Below are 19,468 nucleotides of genomic sequence, written 5' to 3' on the forward strand. Positions count from 1 at the left end.
ATAACTTTTCTGCTTTTGTACTCAATATCACTATTTATGAAGTCCTAGATACAAGAATTGCTAACCAACCTCTCAATAAGTCTGTACACCTTCAAACATTGGTGCATAGGCACCCCCAGGTCCCTTGGTGAGGGGGGGGGGGGGGAGATGACTTACATCAAAGTGAATACAAAAATGTTTTTGGAATTTTAGAAGAGCCATTAACAAAGTGACAAGGCAGTAATTAGCTGTTCCCACTGTTCTGTGACTGTGTGTAAAAAGGTAAAGTGAGTCAGACATCTTAAGAAAACTACTTTATTACAGCAGAATTGCAATAATACTGTACAGGTGTTATCTGAATTACTGTATCATTCAGAAGTTTGAAAATGAACATCCATAATTTACCTTGCCTACAGTTGTAACTATGACATTATTTTGATATCAATCAATTGTTTAATTAGAATTCGATGTATGGAGATTGCAGGTATATCAAAATGAAGTATAACTGTGGAATAAGACAATATTTAATAACAATCAAATTGGTTATACATATTTTGTATGGCAAAATGCAATTGTCAATAAACAGACTATACAAATAGACATTATTTGTGCTAACAAGTCTCAGTTGTATCAAATAATTTTTAAAAATAGATACTTCTGGAGTTAGCTAATATCAGCCATTGACTTATTAAAAAACTTCAACGTTTTATCTAAATATTTATTAAAAATTGCGCACATATATTTTACAAATTTTCAAGCATAAAAATGAAAGCAAGTTGAGATGATTTGAAATACTTCTGACTGTAGCCCAAAATAAAGGACATGCTCATTTGAAAGCATATAAGCAAAAATGAAGCCTGTCTTTATTTATGAATCACAGAAGCACTTTAAATCCTACACCTTACACTTGAATGCCCTGTACAAAATTTGAGTCACACCAAAGTTGCACGCTGTTCTGGAAGAAGTATTTGATACATATATTCCTCACATTCACATTTAACAGAGACACCAGTCAGTGAACATAGAACTCCAAACTAGTTTACCATGGATCTGAACTGTTTAAGAACTTTCCTGGCTTTGGCTGACACACACTGGCAAGTTTGGATAAGTGCAGCTTGAGACTCCTCAAAGCAAAAATCTTGTAGCAGTGTAGAAGAGTTCAAGTTCTGCTTTGGTGCTAATGAAAATGAATCAAAACAATTAATAGCATTAATAGGTACCTCAATATTATAGAACAAATTGAAAAACATTGACATCTATCTTAAAAGCAGACTTTGACCTTTCAGGATGAATTTCAGAAATTTCCAGACAGCCCACTACGTAGGCTATCCAATTTAATCCAACCAGTCCATGTGGTGTTCATGTGCCAGTCAGGCCTTCCCCTCTCATCCCCATCTTTTTTTAATTGAAATAGTCATCATCACAGCCCTCTGTTTCCTCCTATGTTTGTTTAATGTCACCTTAAATGCATCTATATTATTTCCTCCCATGTGGTAACAAGTTTCACATTGACAACACTATGTAAAGGTATTTCTCGGAATTTCCTAGTGGAATTCTTGGTGACTCACTAATATTGATGGCCTCTGATTATGCTCATTCCCACAAGTACAAACAATCCTTCCATATCCACTCAATCAAACCTTTCATAATTTAAAAGACCAGTCTCCCCTTAGCCTTCTGTTTACTGGAGGAAAAATGCCCTCCCTGTTCATATCTTCTGGATCTACATAGCCATTCAATGCTGCTAGTGCCTTTTTTATAATATGGTGACCAGAACTATGCACAGTATTCTAAGTGTGGCGTAACCAAAGTTGGACACTGGTTTAACATAATTTCCCAACTTTTCAATTCTAATGTCTACAAGTAAAGCTGATTGTGAGACTTGTTCAGTTGATGGTGAGGAGGCTGACAGCACTCAAAGTGAATAGTTTGCATCTTTTTTTTTTAAACAGAGTTGTTTGCCAATTAATAAGTCTTTACAAATTCAATGTCCACAAATTGTATTACAGTGAAAGAATGTAAAATATGAGATAAAACTCCAATTTTAAAGTTCTCCTTCACCATTATTGATCTAAAGATGCATTAAGTATTGCTCTCTACTGTATGCAAACAATAGCTGATGGCTTCAGGCAATTTCAGATTGCTTTGTCTTTAGTAACTTCAGTCATCCTTGTGGAAAAGGCTCAATAAAATGGCTGACTTCATTGTTGACATCTAACTTCTACTCTTTGCGCTGATGAGTCTGGACTTTATTGGACTACTCTTTGTGACCTGATGTTATTGTCCAATATGAAGCAAAGGAATGTCAACTGTTTTGAATCACCTCTGTTGACATCCAAACTACCTAATGAGTTCCTCTGTTGGAGCACGTTCCGGTTCTTCCGAGGACGACCTTTGCATTGGTTTTCTAATTTCCACCGAATTCCTTTTCACCTGTCCATTTAAAGCTGAGGTCTCCATTTCCTCAACTGAGTTTGCGATGGAAGGACAGTTCGACAGTGATCGATGGAGGTTCTCTTTCCTACACTCATCAGCAGTTGTGTTACCTTTCTCCTCAGTCTTTCCTGATAACTTTACTCGTACCTCATGCTGTCCCCCTGTTGATCCTCGATAGATAGGCAGTATAGGAGGCGTAGGCCGCTTATCTGTAACAACATGAGCAAACATTTTGAGAACAATCACGTGTAATGATACAAAATCTCTTAACTAAGTAGACTTTTTTTACGCCACCAGCTTATTTACTGATTGCAATAACATGGACTCGTTATTGTTCTGTTTGTCTTTTAAGCAGATATATGGAGAAAAGAACATACTGATCAGAAATTGAATTGCTGCCCAGTAGGACCAAAATGAGAACTTGGCCCACTCAGTGTCTCAGGAAAAGACCCAGCAGCCCACAGTATTGAGTATGTGCAAGTGGCAGCAGTTTCTGCTAATTGCTGGTGTTCCAGTGGGGATGGGGTAGGTATGTATGCATATAATGTACATCTGCATGTACTGACACTAACCCCTGAACCACTGTACATGGGTTTCATCAAAAGCAGGACCAAAAGGGAATTTCCTGCTACTCCTACACAAACAGATGGCTGCTCAGTTTTATGCGATTTTAATGGGTTTTTTTCAGTCCTGTATTCTCAATGCTTAATCATGATTTCTGTTATTTTGGCAATTATACACCTGAACTCATCCTTCACTTTAAAGCACATTGAAATATTCAGAGGCCCATTAATAGATTGTGACGAGCAGGCATTCAATCACAACTGAAATTAAAAGGAAAGCTATCAATTTTTATATCCATTTCTGAGACATGGCCAGTCACTTTACCTTGGCTGCCTTTAATTTGCTTTCAACCTGTCGGAGAAGTAGTACATCGCCTTCTGATGTGTAAAACATCATTTCAAAAGAGTATAGTTTAATTAGAAAGTACTTAGCAATCTTGGAACAAAAACTGCTTAATATTGTCATCAACAGAAGTAACAAAGTTGAAATGGGCTGGGATTTCTGGAGCTCAGGAAATCATTGCACCGATTTGTTATACTGTACATTGTTCAACACTGGGGAAATTCAACTTCTGCCCAAAACAAGTGATTGCTTCACGTGAAGGATCACGGAATTCAAAGGCGAGAGCCAAAGTTGGCAACAGGCCTTATCTAAATGCTGGTGAGCTGCAGCCACAAGATGGGCACCACAGCTGCTTACGAACTGAGAAGAGCAGTTGTTCAGTTGGCTCTCGTTCAGAGAAACCCTTGTCAGATTTGGAAGAGTCAGAGAGATCAGAAGCTGGAGAAAGACAATTGAAAATTTCATGGGCCTTTTTCTCTCTGTAGCCTTCACTGGCTCCTTTAGTGAAAAGCTCAGTGCAAATAGATAGGGCGTGCACAATACAAGCACCACCTATTTAGTCCTGAATTTTGTAATAACATTTTACAAACAGCTCAGGGGCACAAATCAAGGAGCCTGATACATATTTATTGCCCTAACTATTATGGGATAGCAGATCACAGCATGAAATTAAGAAATCTGATACATGTGTCGTATTTCTCTTCCTTTTTAATTCTGTCTCCAGTTTTCAATTATAAAGGTGTCAGTTTACCTGCTACTCTAAAACACTGCAGAACGTGCAAGAATTTCTCATTGTGATCCAGGAACAGGTTCAGATTTGTTATCAGCGCATTACTTGGACCTTTAGTTTCTCTATCTGTCTGGGCAATGCTCCCCGTGAGCAATGCAGCTGCTAGGAAACCCCACATGCACACACCTCCACTGCAGGACATCCTTTGTTTTAACATAGCACACACAAAACTCAGATGTCCATGCAGGGAAAATAAAAATTACAGATAACATTAGCAGTAGGTGAGTAAATTAGAAGTGTGGCAAGAGAGCACTAAGACTCAAGGTGCCTTACAGAGAAAAAGAAAGCAGCTAAGACACATGTAAACTATTCAGTTAATAACATTGGCAGCTGCTTTAAAGTAGGTTGTGGTAAAGATGTGAGGAGATTTTAAGATGTAAATAAGCAAAAGTACAAACATGTTATGATCTAGTTTCTCATTTTCGATGATTTCATGGTCATTAAGTGAACAATGCATGGCTCCAACATGTTTGGCAAAATCTTGGAATGGGGAAGTGGTAAGGAGTTATGGATGAGAAGCCCAGAGGTCTGGATTTCCCTGACCACCTGCAGTTTGAACTATCAGACCTGTTTGCATTATTTGGTTCCATGTTTCCTACCTGATGACCAGCCTCTGACAGAAGAGATAAATCAGGGGACGGTGCAGTTGGATTTGGAGCATCCCTGAGTGGGTGAAGATTACAGATGGTAATCATGAGGTTTCAACAAAGCTGACTGTTCCCACAGGGTGGGGGAGGCTGACAGTTGGTGGGATGGTTGGGGGAGGAGATCTCAGAGCTGACAGATGACACAGGGATGAATGAAAGAGGTGTGTTTGAGCTGTCAGATGGGGCTGTATGGGGTACCGACGGGTGGGGGAGAAGTTGCTGGAGAGTGATTTAAACAATCAACTCTTCTGGCATAATTCAAAACAGTTGCTGACAACTGGATGGATGAACAATCATTTCAAACTTATCCACACATTCTCACATTTCCCAAATCCCAGTAGGCTAGAGTGTGTGACTGTCTTTGGTTTAAAGTAGCAAATCATGATATATATTAATGATTCAGGTGTGGGAACTAAATGTAACATGTCAAAGTTTGGAAATGATGCAAAACTGGGTGGGAGGGTGAACTGTGAGGAGGATGCAGAAATGCTTCAGTATGATTTGGAGAAATTGAGTGAGTGGGCAAATAGGTAAATGGAAGTAAAATGTGAGGTAGCAAAACAGGATAGCAGATCATCTGAATGGCAAAAGATTGGGAAAGGGGGAGGTGCAACAAGATCTGGGTGTGTTTGTACAGCAGTCACTGAAAGTAATAACGTTTAAGTGCAGCAGGCAGTGAAGGAAGCAAGTGGTGTTTGAACATTCATAGCAAGAGGAATCAAGCACAAGAGCAGGAGTGTCTTGCTATGACCACACCTGAAGCATTGTTTGGTCTGCTTCTCTGCAGGAGGATATTCTGGCTATGGGGGAGTGCAACAAAGGTTTACTAGAGTGACTCCTGGGATGACAGGATTAACATACGAAGAGAGACTGGATTAGTAAGAATAATATTCAGTGGAGTTTATAAGAATAAGAGGTGATATCATAGAAATTTACTAAATGCTAATAGGACTAGACAGGGCAAATACAGAAAGGATGTTCTCAATGACTGGGGAGTCCAGAACAATAGGTTACAATCTTAGGATATGGAGTAATCTATTTAGGACTGAGAGGAGAAATGTCTTCACGCAGAGAGTGGTAAGCCTGTCGAATTCTCTGCTACAGAGAGTGGTTGAGGCCAAAACATTGAATGGTTTTAAGAAGGAAAAAAAAGGGAATTAGATACAGTTCTTAGGGCTGAAGGGATCAAAGGATTTGAGGAGAAAGCGGGAACAGAGTCAAGAGTTGGATGATCGAAGGGCCTACTCTGCTCTTAAGTTCTATATTTCTATTTATATCTTGGCTTTGTTGGCAATACATTTTTAATGCACTTTTTCTCAAACATGCACATGTGAAACGCTCGTCAATAAGATTACCAATGATACATAGGCTTGCTTTATACTTGTTTTCCTAATTAGATTGACATATCTGATATCTCCTTCGGCAAGATATCTCCTTTGATAAGAGCTGGGGAATATGGCGTAGAAAATTAACCATACATAATGTTTACAGATTAATGTTTTTTCAAAGAAGACTCATGATTAATGGGAATGGGTTTTATAATTATTGAAAGCTAGCTTTGTTGCTTTGCACTTGCAATGCAATGTGCTGACTAATGTTCCATTATTTGTGATAGGTGTTTCAGTTCCGTTCACAATGCAGCAGCTGTTAAAGCAGCACAAAGTAGGTTTTCATTCACGCAGATTTTAGTTGACTCACCAGCCTGACTTGGAAATTTATTGCCGCTTCTTCAGAGTCGCTGAGGCAAAATTGTGGAACTCCCTCCCTAACAGAGTTGTGGGTGCCTCTACAGTACATGTACTGTAGCAGTTCAAGAAAGCAGCTCACCATCACCTTCCTAAGTGCAACTGTGGACAGGCAATGAATGCTGGCCAACCAGTAATGCCCATGTTTTACAACAGAATAGAAAATAATCCTTTATTTATTGCTGAATGACTCAAACTGTTAACCACAATGTATGGAGTTGTTTGTCTTACGTATATCTGAAGGCACAATAAGCCAGTGCTGATAGATAACGATTAAATACTCGTGGGAAATGACTAACTGAGCTCAACCACAAACTAAATAACTGACGCTTTAAAGGAATGCAACAAAATATTGTTTGTGATCCAACTGTCTTCACAGCCAACAATTTCCTCACCATTTTATTTATCATTATACCTCTGGCAACCTGTAATTAGCTGTCTTAAGAAAGGTTAATCTGCAAACATTACATGTGATTATAAAAGCAGGGATATATTTCTAAGGCTCTATAAGACTCTGGCCAGACCACATTTAGAGGATTGTGTAGAACTTTGGGCCTCACATCTCAGGGACTGGCTCTGGAGCATGTTCAGAGGAGGTTCACAAGAATGGTCCCAGGAATGAAAAGCCCTTCCTGAAGAAGGGCTTATGCCCGATACGTCGATTCTCCTGTTCCTTGGATGCTGCCTGACCTGCTGCGCTTTTCCAGCAACACATTTTCAGCTCACCCAGGAATGAAAAGCTTAACATATGAGGAATGTTTGAGGACTCTGGGTTTATACACTGTGGAGTTTAGGAGGGGGAGAGGGGATCTAAAGTTTACAAAATTATGAGAGGTATGGATAGGATGGATAGTCAGACTCTTTTTCCCAGGGTAGAAATGTCAATCACTAGGGAGACATAGGTTTAAGGTAGAAGGGGGAAAGATTAAAGGAGATGTGAAAGGCAATTTTGTTTTTACACAGAGGGTGGTTAGTGCTTGGAATACACTGCCAGAGGTGATGGTGGATACAATAGCAGCCTTTAAGAGGCATCGTGACAAATACATGAATGACCAGGAGGTAGAGAGATACAGACAGCATAGAGGCAAAAGGCTATTAGTTGAGAAAGGCATCATGAGTCAACAGAGTCTTGATGGGCCGAAGGGCCTTCCTGTTGGTTCTTATTTCACATATATATCTCTGAGCAGCCCATATTTATATTGTAGCACCCATATGCACCTTTGTTTTCAACAGCATTAGTTTAAAAGCGAGAGTCATCTCTTCTTGAGCACAAAGTGTCAGGGAGCTGAAAGAGAAGCCGTCGAAATGCAGTTGGATGGAAGTGGTCATAAAGTGGTTGGCCATACAAATGGAGCAGATCTCCTGGCAGGTGTAGGTGTAAGCAACAGCTGCAGCAACAACATATTTCAAGATCATTGACTGAAGGTGACTTAGCACAAAATAATTGGTAGGAGTAAAAATAAGGTTTGGTCAAACATTGCACATGTAGCAGGGGTAAGGAACAGATTAACTATATTTGGATTGCACGTAAAGAGGCAATAAGGGTGGTTTTCTATGCAAGAAAATAGAAACAAGATCAACAATTATCTTTTCTTCAAAAAAAAAGTCAGGTGATAAATAAAACAGGTATAGCAGGACAATAAATACTCTCACATTTAAAGGATTCCTTTCCACTCAATAGGAAATGTTTCATGTTCGGAGAACTATTTCTTTTATTTTTATAAAGATTTAAAATGGATGCGAAATATTGATTAACTTTTTCTAAGGCTGGAGTGGAAAGAGAAGTGTCAGTGCAAAACAAAAACGATCAGGAATGCAAAGGGAATAAATGAAAAACTGCCAAGTAAGAGAGCAGTGCAACATCCATCCTGCAGTTGATTGTTGCTATAGCGATATAGACACTTTGGGATGTATGTGTCCACAGTAAATGATAACAGCCTAGAATTTCTGAAATCTTGCACTGGATCGTCCATAGATGATTGACAGAAACTCCACACAAATGACTAAAGCCCACAGGGAGACCCCTCACCAAATTTCCACTCCACCTTGATTATGTTTTTGGACAGGACTTCATTCTTAGATTTCTAATCCAATTATAAATTTTTGACACAGCTTTTTGTTTAAATATAAAAAAGCAATATAACATTTCTTGGTCTGTATTAAGTAAATTGTCAATAAATATTGCAACTTGAAAAAAAAAAGTGAAATTTCATCTCAAGAACATAATTAACGCCAATGTTGCTAGTTACCTCCTGGTCCAATTGGACGCATTAGCCTGTTCATCTGGACATTCCAGTGCTTAACATGCGAACTTGCTTGTCGCAATTTCTTTTGTGCAGCCTGTAAAACAAAGGGAGAAAATTGTCACCAAATGAATGCTGCATGGTCTCCATTAATGAACAAAGGGAACCTGTCGTGTGTTAGTTCCTGCACAGGATCTCAGCAAAATGTAATTTTTCTTTGCGAGATACATTTGTCATTCTATACCTGTGAACAGAAGAAAGTAATCAGTATTCCATTAAAGGTGCAAGCATTCCAGTTGATTCTGTGGATTCTTATAGCACAAATGTAGTGACCCTACCTCTAAGCCAGAAGGCCCAGGATCAAGTCTCACCTGTTCCAGTGATGTGTAATAGTATCTCTCCGAATAGGCTGATAGCCTAACATCTACAAGGGGATTTTGCTGCAGTAAATTCATTAAGTTAAACAATGAGGCCAGTTGTAATGGCATTAAATGTGATAACAATGTAAAGACATTTTAAAATTCTTAATTTAAGGAGAGAGTGTGTCCATTCAGTCTTAACATGAATCCTAATTTACAAAATAATGAAATAAAAAGTTACTTACGAAAGCAGTGAAAACTGAGGACTTAGCACCATCACATCTGCACTATCAAAGAAAAGTATCCGCCCATTCCTATCCCACTTTCCAGCACCTGGCCTGTGTAGTGATTGTAACAAGGTCAGCCAGGTGAACCTTATACAATACGAGTTCCCTGACTGGGGCTGTTAACCTGGTCCAATCAGGGAGCCCTGGCTGATAGACAAGAACAGGCGTGTCAACCATCTTGTTCTCTCTGAGAAGTGGCTCTGATGGAGTTGGATTAATGTCAAGAACTCTCCATGGGTATATAAAGGGTGACTTGATGACAGGATATCTGTCTCTGTGGAGTTATTTCATCCTGTATGTGGTTTTGCAAGTTACAGCATTGAGGTGTCCCTCCAGGTACCTCTAAAATGAGTTGAGGATTTTGACCTCCATTACCAAAGGTGGCAGCAAATTCTAGACCCTTCCTCTCTGGTTGTAAGTTTTTCTCCATGTTCTCTCTAATCCTTCCCCTAATCATCTTAAATCTGTGATCCCACGTGCTCTGAGGGGAAACAGGTCTTTCCTGTCTAGATTATCCAGGCCCTCATTATTTTGCCCTCCTCAATTCAGTCATCCACAGCTTCCTCTGTTCTAAGGAAAACAATCATAGCTCATCCGACCTTTCATTATTACCTATTTTCAAGTCCTGTCAACATTATTGTACTTTTACCAGAGCAATGATGTCCTTCCTTTAATGCAGTGAGCAGAACTGGACACAAAATTACAGCTGTGGCCTAACCAGCATTTTACACAGGTGTAGCAATAAATCCTTCCTTTTATGTCCAATACCTGATCCAATAAAGGAAAGCATCCCATATGCTTTCCATACTATCTAATGCACCTTCTCCTGCCTCCTTCAATGACCTGTAGACATGCACATGAAAGTTTCTCACTTCCTCCACCTCTATCCTCTCTGTATTGTGTATTCTCTTGTTTTGTAAAAGGAAACAACAGCATATAGATCAGTTGGAAAGTTGGGCAGAGAAACAGTAGATGGCGTTTAATCCAGGCAAGTGTGAAGTGATGCACGTTTGGAGACTTACTGTAAGAGAAAGGTATACAGTAAATGGCTGGACCCTTAGGAGCATTGATATACAGAGGATCTTGCGATGCAAGTCCTAGCACCTGAAAATGGCAACACAAGTGGATAAGGTGGTAAAGAAGGCATACGACTTGTTGGGGCACTGAGTATAAAAGTTGGCAAGTCATGTTGCAGCTGTATAAGACATCAGTGAGGCCAGGTTTGGAGTAGTGTGTGCAGTTCTGGTCCCCACTCTATAGAATGGATATGGAGAGTGCAAAAGAAGTTTTACCAGGTTGTTATCTGAATCAGACAGTATTAGCTATAAGGAGAGGTTGGACAAACTTGGACTTCTTTCACTAGAACGTCAGAGACTGAGGGGCAAATGAATAGAAATATATAAAATTATGAGAGGCATGGATATGGTGGATAATTGGAGTCTGTTTCCCAGGGTGGAAATACTAGGGGGCAAGTTTAAAGGAGATGTATGAGGCAAGTTTTTTTTTGTTTAAAATACAGGAGGGTGGTAGGTTGCAGGAAAATGCTGCCATGGGAGATAATAGAAACAGATATGACAACCATGTTTAAGAAGCATTCAGACAGACAAATGAACAGGCAGAGAATTGAGTGATATGTACTATATGTGGGGAGATGAGATTAGTTTAGAAAGTCATCATGATTGTTATAGACATGGTGGGCCTGTTGCTGTACTGTAATGTGCTCACTTTGTCAACCCATGATAAGCTTAAGACAAGATCTATACAAAAGCAAAAACCTATGGGTGCTGGAAATTTGAAACAAATACAGAGAATGTTGAGAACATTGAGCAAGTTTTGCAGCATCTGTAGACAAGCAGAAACATTTAGTGCTTCCAGTCAATAATCTTTCATCACTTCTTCAAAAGAGAATTATATACACACCTGAAGAGAATAAAAGTTGCAGGTTCATAGGGAAAAGACAGGGAAGGAGAACAAGCTGATTTACTTATGCTGGAAGCCAGCACAAGGACAATGGGCCAAATGGCTTCCTCCAGTGCTGTAAACCATTCTATAATTTTATCATTCACTCAATTCTCTGCCTGTTCATGTGTCTGTCTGAATGCTTCTTAAACATGGTTGTCATATCCGTTTCTATTATCTCCCATGGCAGCATTTTCCTGCAACCTACCACCCTCCTGTATTTTATTATATTCATTATAAAGCCACCATCTTGCACAGTGACCTCCATTATACCACCATGCAACTTATAAGGATTCCATTCTCCATCTCTATCACAACTGTTCTAATGTTGCACCCTTCCACATCAGTGTATCATAGAGGTGTTCTTTTTTTAAAAATCAACTAAGGAGTATACCCTTAATTGCTCTTCGCAGCACTGTTGACCAGAATTCCTTGTGCTCTCACCCCTTCCCCTCGCAAATAGGACCATGTTAGGGTTCCTTAGTCCTTACTTTGTCAGTTCACAAGCTGCTGTGCTCAATGGATTATTTTCCACCATTCCTGTCACCTCCAACCTGTTGCCACCACCTCCCATTTTAGCATTCCAAAAAAAACTGTTCCCTCCATGATACCTTGATCCACTGCTTTATCACTAACACCTCGTCCTTTCTCACCTTTCTATGCCAGTTGACGAGATGTAGCTTGTATATCCTCAAAGTTCCAAACATTCCTGAAGTAGTGATTTACACAAATTTTCTTTTAACCTAGTCTATTGCATTGACTGCCCATAGTGTAGTTTCCCTACATGCAGAATAGCTCTGTTCTGTTCACAGGCATGTCCCAAACTTCTGCAACATGGCATTTTAATTCTTCATCTTGCTCTCGCTGACATCCCTATCCTTGGTCAGCTCCACAATTTCAGTGACTCTCAAATAAGCTCGAAAAACAATGCCCCTCTTTTGATTAGAATGTTTACAGCTCTCAGGAGTTTTACATAGAGTTCAGACCATAATCTCAGCACCTATTTTATTTCCTTTTCTTTGCAGGTTTCAGCTTTTTCTTAACTTGTTGCTTGCTCTCAGAAGCACACCTGCTCTAGATACATCTTTCATTTCTTGGTTTCTATTCTTGTCCCATCACCATTTATTTTAGTTCTGGGAGACTAATCCTTTCATTGTTCAATCTTTCCTGTCCGTCACCCTTCACCTTCCTTCTGTGCTTGTCCATGCAACCCTTTAATAAAAACAGAATACTGCAGTTGCTGGAAATCCGAAATAAGAAGTGAAAATGCCAGAGAAACTCAGCCAGTCCGGCTGCGTCTGTGGAGAGGGAAACAAAGTTAATGTTGTACCCAGTTCTGAAGTTGTTTTGTGTAACACTTAAAATTTTAACTCTTTCTTTCTCCACAGAAGCTGTCAAACAGTTTTCATTTTTCTGTTTTGATTCCACCAAACCCCTTGCTCAAAACTAATACCTGTATCCATTTGGCTCTTTCTGATGAAAGGTCACCGATCTGAAACATTAACTTGGCTCCTTTCCACAGATGTTCCCACAACCTTTTGAGATTTTCTGTGTTTTTTCTAAGACATTACTTTCTCAGCAGTATTGTTCCCAACTTATGGTTGAACAATTTACCTTCTTTGTGTTGCTTATTATTATTTCTAAGGCTTTCGAACTTTGATAAATATGCTTGCACTGTGGATGTTGAATGCTTTGACTCAGTTATTTGAAAGCAGCAGCCCACAGGAAGCAGATGCTGTCAACTGTAACATTTCAATGAGTTTCCAAACGATCGTTATAAAGTCCCAATAAATCCTTAATGAAGGTATCACCTTTAACTAGTGTGATATTACCTTGAGCTTAAAAACATATGGGATGGATTGACAGTGACATAATAATGTGATTGCCATTCCCAACCCTCTGACAATCATCTTGAGGTGTGGGTTAATAGAGATTGATATTTCGGATCAATGTCTTATCATCAGAACTGTTGAAGGATCATCAACTTGAAATATTAATTCTGTTCATCACTCCACACACCTTAAACTAGGCACATTAGCTGCCGTACAGATACCATATACTAAAAGTCACATCAACATGTTCAAATTATTTTCTGTTTCTCCCATTCTTCTCCCTTAGTAAAGTCACAAATAAGACAACCCCATGTGGTGATGACATCTTCAAAATTCATGAGAAGCTTTAGTCTCCTGTTAACAGCAACACTGATTTTACAAAAACAGCCAATTTGCTATTCTCTATTTTATAATATTGTGGAGAAAAAAAGTGTTCTTCTTTCTGAAACAAAAGGCAGTTTGTCAACTTTCTTGATATTCTGTGTTCTGGTCCATCAGCACAGAAAGCATAATGAGAGTCAATAAAACATGACTTCTCTCTGAAATTTCTACAAGGCAGTGAGGAAGGGCAGAGAGGAAGGGCAGACAGCAATCTTAGCTGAAATAATGCTCAGAAACCACCTTCGATACAAAGAGGTCAAGGCTGAAGCAATGCGACTCCACATCAAAAGAATGGCATTCATTGCTCGTTCTAGATAGGAGCTTTATAACATGGCAATTTGTATAAATGCCAAGTAGCCATGATAGCGACATGGGAAAGGGATATTTAGTATCAGATCACCCTTCATTTACATGAAATAAATACGTATCAAGTACTATTCCGTGTACTGCGAATAAACGGAATCTTAAGCCTTGTTCTAAGAATGCTTGAGTATAATCTAAAATATGCTGAAGTAATTCTACCATATCACAATATTGCCAGCATTAGCTGACAAATCTTTTTTGTTCATGAATCATGCCATTTTATGGTAGTTTTTTTTGCAAAAAAAAAAGAAATTTACTCCCTTGGAATTTCCCATTCCTGTACATTCTGTACAATAAATTGATCAGCTCACAATTTTGGCTCAATTGTCTCTGAGCAACAAAAACTTTCTTTCACATTTCAGAAAGAACCAGAAATATTATGATTGAGGGTTTCTTGCCCACGTGGTTACTCAAATTTCTTCCCTTAAGTGTCCCTGCTTCATGATCTGACTGATCATTAAATACCTATTGAAATTAATGCAAATTATTTATTTAGAAACAGCGAAAACTGGGAGAACTTTTGCAGGTCAGGCAGCATCTGTGAAGAGAGAAACAGTTAAGCTTGCTAATACTTGTAAGCAGAATGGCAGAGGGAATGGGGGAGTGGGCTGTGGTGAGTAGGTGGGAAATTGCCAAAAGGAGTTGGAGAAAACACAGGAATGCCAGAGAAACTCAGCAGGTTTAGTGGCATCAGTGAGAGAAAACAGTTAATATTTTGGGTCTTGTGACTCCTCTTCAGAATTTGCATTTTGGAGGCATTAGCCAGAGATGCTTGGGACAGGTTCTTAGGCATCAGGCTGAGTTTGGAGGGGGGGGATTGAAATCAGCTTTCAGAGCTTGGTTGGTTAACTGGGGAAACATTGGTCATAATTGCACATTGGAGAGTCCAGTGGTTATTGCATTGGCTCTTTTGGAATGGTGGGTGTGGACATGTTATCAATGATGGGCACTTGGAGAAGGGAGAGATAGGTGGTACAGTGGGAAGTGCCCAAGTTTTCTCGACTGGTGGGTTATGGACCACAAGGTGTGTTATAAAAGACGTTTTTCCTAGAGTGGAGGAGGTTGGGAGATGACCTTACAGGAGATTTATAAAATCATGAGGGGCATAGATAAGGTGAAAGCAAAGGTCTTTTCTCTAGGGTGCGTAAATCAAAACTAGCAGGCATTCTTTATGATGATTTAAAAGGGACCAGAGGTGTAACATTTTCACACAGAGGGTGGTGCAATTATGGAATGAACTGCCAGAGAAGTTGATAGATAGATATAGTTAGACCATTTAAAAGACATTTGGGCTGGTTCATGAATAGCAAAGGCTTAGAGGGATATGGACCAAATGCAGGAAATGGGACTAGTTTGGGGAACCTGGTCAGCATGGATGAGTTGGACCGAAGGTTCAGTTTCTGTGCTGCATGACCCAATGACTTACGGGGGATACATCCACTTCCTTTTCGCTGTCAAGTTTCCCAGCTTCTGAGAACCACATGCATAAAAGTTAATTTTAAATCAGGCACCAAACTGAAATATGTAGATGAAGCAAATACCTTTTCACAGTGGAATACTTAGACATCACTAAACCCACCACCATAAAAACATAGTGGATGAATGTAGAATGGGTTGGGGTGACATAATGTGAATGTCATTTCCAACCATCTGTCACTCATCCTAATGTTTTGATTAATGGAGATTGATATCTCAGGTCAATGTCTTATCATCAGAACTGATGAAGGATCACCAACTTAAAATATTAATTCTGTTCCTCCCTTCACAGATACTGCTTGACCTGTTGAATATTTTCCAACAGTCTCAGTTTTCATACATATACCAACTATAACTATTACTTCTTAACTGGTGAGTAATCTCACAATATTATACCTTAATAATAAGTCCCAGAGCCTAATTATTTTTGAACAAAGGCAGTACAGTCATTGGGCATGGATTTTGATTTTATAATCTGGATTCTAATGGCACTTTTTTTGATATTTCCAGATATAACCAAACCAAAAGGATTATATAACCTTTCTACTGGACTTTGTCTTTTTCATGAATTTGGTAACTAACACAATGCAGGCTGCACATTACTTATGGCTCACAATTGGCCTTCTGAGAGTTAAAAGCATCAATATTATATTAAATTGTAACACGATTTGAAATAAATAGGTTGATCCATCCATTAAGATTGCAGAAATAAGAACTTGGGCTGAACATTTTAGTGAACAGTGCTGTGATAAACATTGCCTAAATTAATTTCTAACCTCAATATTTATGTGAGCAACAAACTCACATCATCTAATGTTCAGTAAGTATTGTTTTCAGTTGTGATCTTATTGTAAAATGCTGTGATTTAATGATTTGATCAGTCTGTAGCAGATTAGCTTCTTCCTGATCTTACAGTTGTTATTTTAGTTCAGATGTAGTTTGCTGTGTTGGATAGCATATACACTTACCACCACATCCTGGTCTGCTCGCTGTCTGTTGACCCGCACTTCCTCCAGCTGTTTTTGTGCCTCCTCTAGAATTTTGGACTTGTTTTCCATTTCTTGTCTTAACTCCTGTTTTTCTCTCTGCGTTTTTCTAATTAGCTCCTCTTGCTCTTCCTTTAGCTGCATCAGTGCTTTCATTTTGTCTTCCTCCTCAAACAACAATCTAAAAGCAAACAGATTAGGCCTCAGTTATTTATTTCCACTCATTTTCTTGTTGCTTTGATATACACAAAACATGTCAACATCTTTTCCCCCAAACTAGATCACTCTTTGAAAGAGTTGTTGCATATGCATGGACTCTTGCTTTGCTCTATTGTTCTAAGATATCATCTTGCTTTGCAGTGTAATCTTCCCAGTGATTATCCAACAGATAACTCAACGTGTAATCGACTGCTTTAGCATCAAAATAAGAAAACTGAAGACTTACAATTTTTGTTGTAGAAATAATTTGGACATTCTGTCTGTCAAGTTAGTTAATGTCTAGAATTAATGGACCTAATATAGACTAGGATCAGTATTGTTCAGCTCCTCATTGCTTCAATCTACTCAGTCAGTAGAAAAGCTTTACTCCCATCACTTACTTAACTGAGGGAGACTCCTGCAATTCCTTTGTTAAAGTAAGGGGGAGTAGTTTAGTTTGATTGACCACCATGGCCAGGTGAAGTAACAAGTTATTGCAATACTTGTCTTTCAGCGAGTTTCATGCTTCAATTGTACTTAAAGGGTCCCTTAAAGTGGGGACAACGCACCTTGTCCAGATGAGGAGGCAGCAGCCCTACAACCAGTTTCATATCATAGGATTAACAGGAGCAGGTCTAGGTGTAGGCCATTCAACTCCTTGAACCAACTGTCATTCAATTATATTCTGGTTAATCTGCATCTCAACAGCATTTATCCTTATCCCTACATGGCAGAGGGGAAAATTTAATGAGCAGTAGTTCCCATTACTACCCATATGTTAATAAAAGCATTTGTGTGACCAAGTGGTAGGGAGACAATTATGTCCCACATGTATCTGTGTTGGGACCTCAATTTTCATGACTTTAATAACATAATAGACAGCCAAATAAGCAAGTTCATAAAAATAATAAGATTGTTGATATAGTTTATGATGTAAACAGGGGAATAAAATTTTTTAAAATAATAATGGCTTAAATGAGAGCAAAACTAAGATGGCTTTCAATGCTGGCAAAGTTAGGTACAAGCCTTTCCTTGCAAGTAGTTAAAAGCAAGGAACAATGGAGAGCCAAAGAGATTCATGGGTCCACAAGCACAGATCATTAAAATGTAGCACTCTGCTGCAAATACAAACCAAAATTGTTAGTCTTTATAACCGGAGGTCGGAACATAAGGGGAATGATCAAATCTGGGAATGTACTTGATTAGATCCATCAAACTGGAAATCTCCCAGTGTTTCCATCACCCATAGAAACTGGTATCATGAGAGCAGCAGACAAACCAAGAGATAAGCAAAATGCTCTGATTTTGCCACAAACATACTTCTTCATCAAAGCAACAGGAATTAAGTTGGGAGCTCAGCAAGCAGATGAACGAGACCGCGAAGATCTAACAATGAAAAACCTCACACAGGGTACTACCATTGTCCTTTCGGCTCGAGTTCATTATCAAACGTATTTGCATTTTCTTCATACCTGGTCTGCGCATATCTCTTTGCTTCTTCCTCTTGCCGAGCAGTTACCTCAGCATGAAGAGCTTCCTCAAGGAGTTTCTGCATATCCTCCAGTTCACGAATCCGTTTTTTCTGGCGATCTGCCTCTGCCTCTTTCAATACCATCTCTGCTTCCATACTGGCTCGAGCCTGAAGAGAAAAGAGGTTACCAAACGAGAATACAAACAATGCCGGTCTGGAGCCTATAACCTTAATTACAGTTGACCTATCTATTCAAAGAATTGATCCCTTGACAACTTGATTAGACAGTGGTTTAGTCTGCAGTCATACCTAACTGATGAAGTGAAAATGTTCACTGTCCACTGTCCTTTGTGGACAATCTCAATCTAGTTCCTGAGCGGTACATGTTTAATTGTACAAGAGAATCACTATTTAATTGAGAGCTGAGGTGGTTGACGTAGCAAGTACAGAAGTATCACTTGGGTATCTTTCCGAGACTGGGCACAATGGAAAGAATTTTGTTTGAAAGAATAGAAGAATTACCTCACCTCACATAAAACAAAGTAAAATCCTTAACTTTTAATGGAAGAAAAATAATATTCCTTAATGCAAAGACTGTATCTTTTTACTTTTCTTTATGTTAGACCGTGGACTGAAATAGAAAAAGGGCTGTTTTAAAACTAAGGACTGTTGAAATAATTGACAGATGACTGGTGCTCAATGTGAGCTTTGTTTACACTGTTGCTTTGCAAGCAATGGAGGAGGAGAGATAAGATGGCACAGCACCAGGGTGTGTGTTCAAAGTGAGATTTGGCCAGCAGTGCAATTGTGACCAGTTTAGATACTAGATGTCAGAGGTCAACCTCAGCCAGAGGTTCCTGCATAACTAAACAGCTGATGTGTATGTGAACGGTACAGAGTCAGGTGGTCTCCAGACTGAAAGAAGCAAACTGTGTCTCTATATCTCTTAAGTGAACATAACTAAAGCTGAAGAAAGCCAATTATATTCTCCCACCAGTTACTGTAAGCTGTTGCCGTTAACCAGTAAGAAAGAGACTTTGTAATTCTGTACAAATCACTCCGTGCCACCTGCGAAGTGGAATAATCCAGACGACTGGAGAACAGAAGGTCTTGGAAATAAAGGGAACATCTCATCAAGTCTTATGAACTGATGATATTTAGCTGTGCTTCCCCAATGGCTTTTCCCTTCACCTGTAATACCATTTTCTTTTGCACAACTGTACATGTGAGTAGAGATTTTAAAAGAGGGTCAGAGTCTTAACTAATAAGGATAGCTGTTATCTTTGTTTGCCCGTGCTAAAATTCACTTATTTGTCATAAACAGTAGGTTCTTGTTAAGTACCAACAGATGCTCTGTATCTTCTGCTAATCCGATACCATCTGACAGGTAAAATAAAACAAAGAACTGTG

General features: G+C 39.1%; 1 protein-coding gene across 1 annotated transcript in view; it reads right to left on the bottom strand.

Annotated features, from left to right (window-relative positions):
• Positions 1 to 278: 278 nt before the first annotated feature.
• The window catches only part of def6a (DEF6 guanine nucleotide exchange factor a), a 151,966-nt gene continuing 132,776 nt past the window's right edge, over positions 279 to 19,468 (bottom strand). Inside the window, exons 9-12 of the mRNA XM_043716901.1 lie at positions 18,060 to 18,226; positions 16,372 to 16,570; positions 8,753 to 8,843; positions 279 to 2,624 (exon numbers count right to left, since the gene is read on the bottom strand). Coding sequence (XP_043572836.1) covers positions 2,320 to 2,624; positions 8,753 to 8,843; positions 16,372 to 16,570; positions 18,060 to 18,226 — 762 coding nt within the window. The 3' untranslated portion in view covers positions 279 to 2,319. The remainder of the gene's footprint in view (positions 2,625 to 8,752; positions 8,844 to 16,371; positions 16,571 to 18,059; positions 18,227 to 19,468) is intronic.

This window comes from Chiloscyllium plagiosum, chromosome 26 (genome assembly GCF_004010195.1).
Source record: "Chiloscyllium plagiosum isolate BGI_BamShark_2017 chromosome 26, ASM401019v2, whole genome shotgun sequence".
NCBI classification, from domain to species: Eukaryota; Metazoa; Chordata; class Chondrichthyes; order Orectolobiformes; family Hemiscylliidae; genus Chiloscyllium; species Chiloscyllium plagiosum.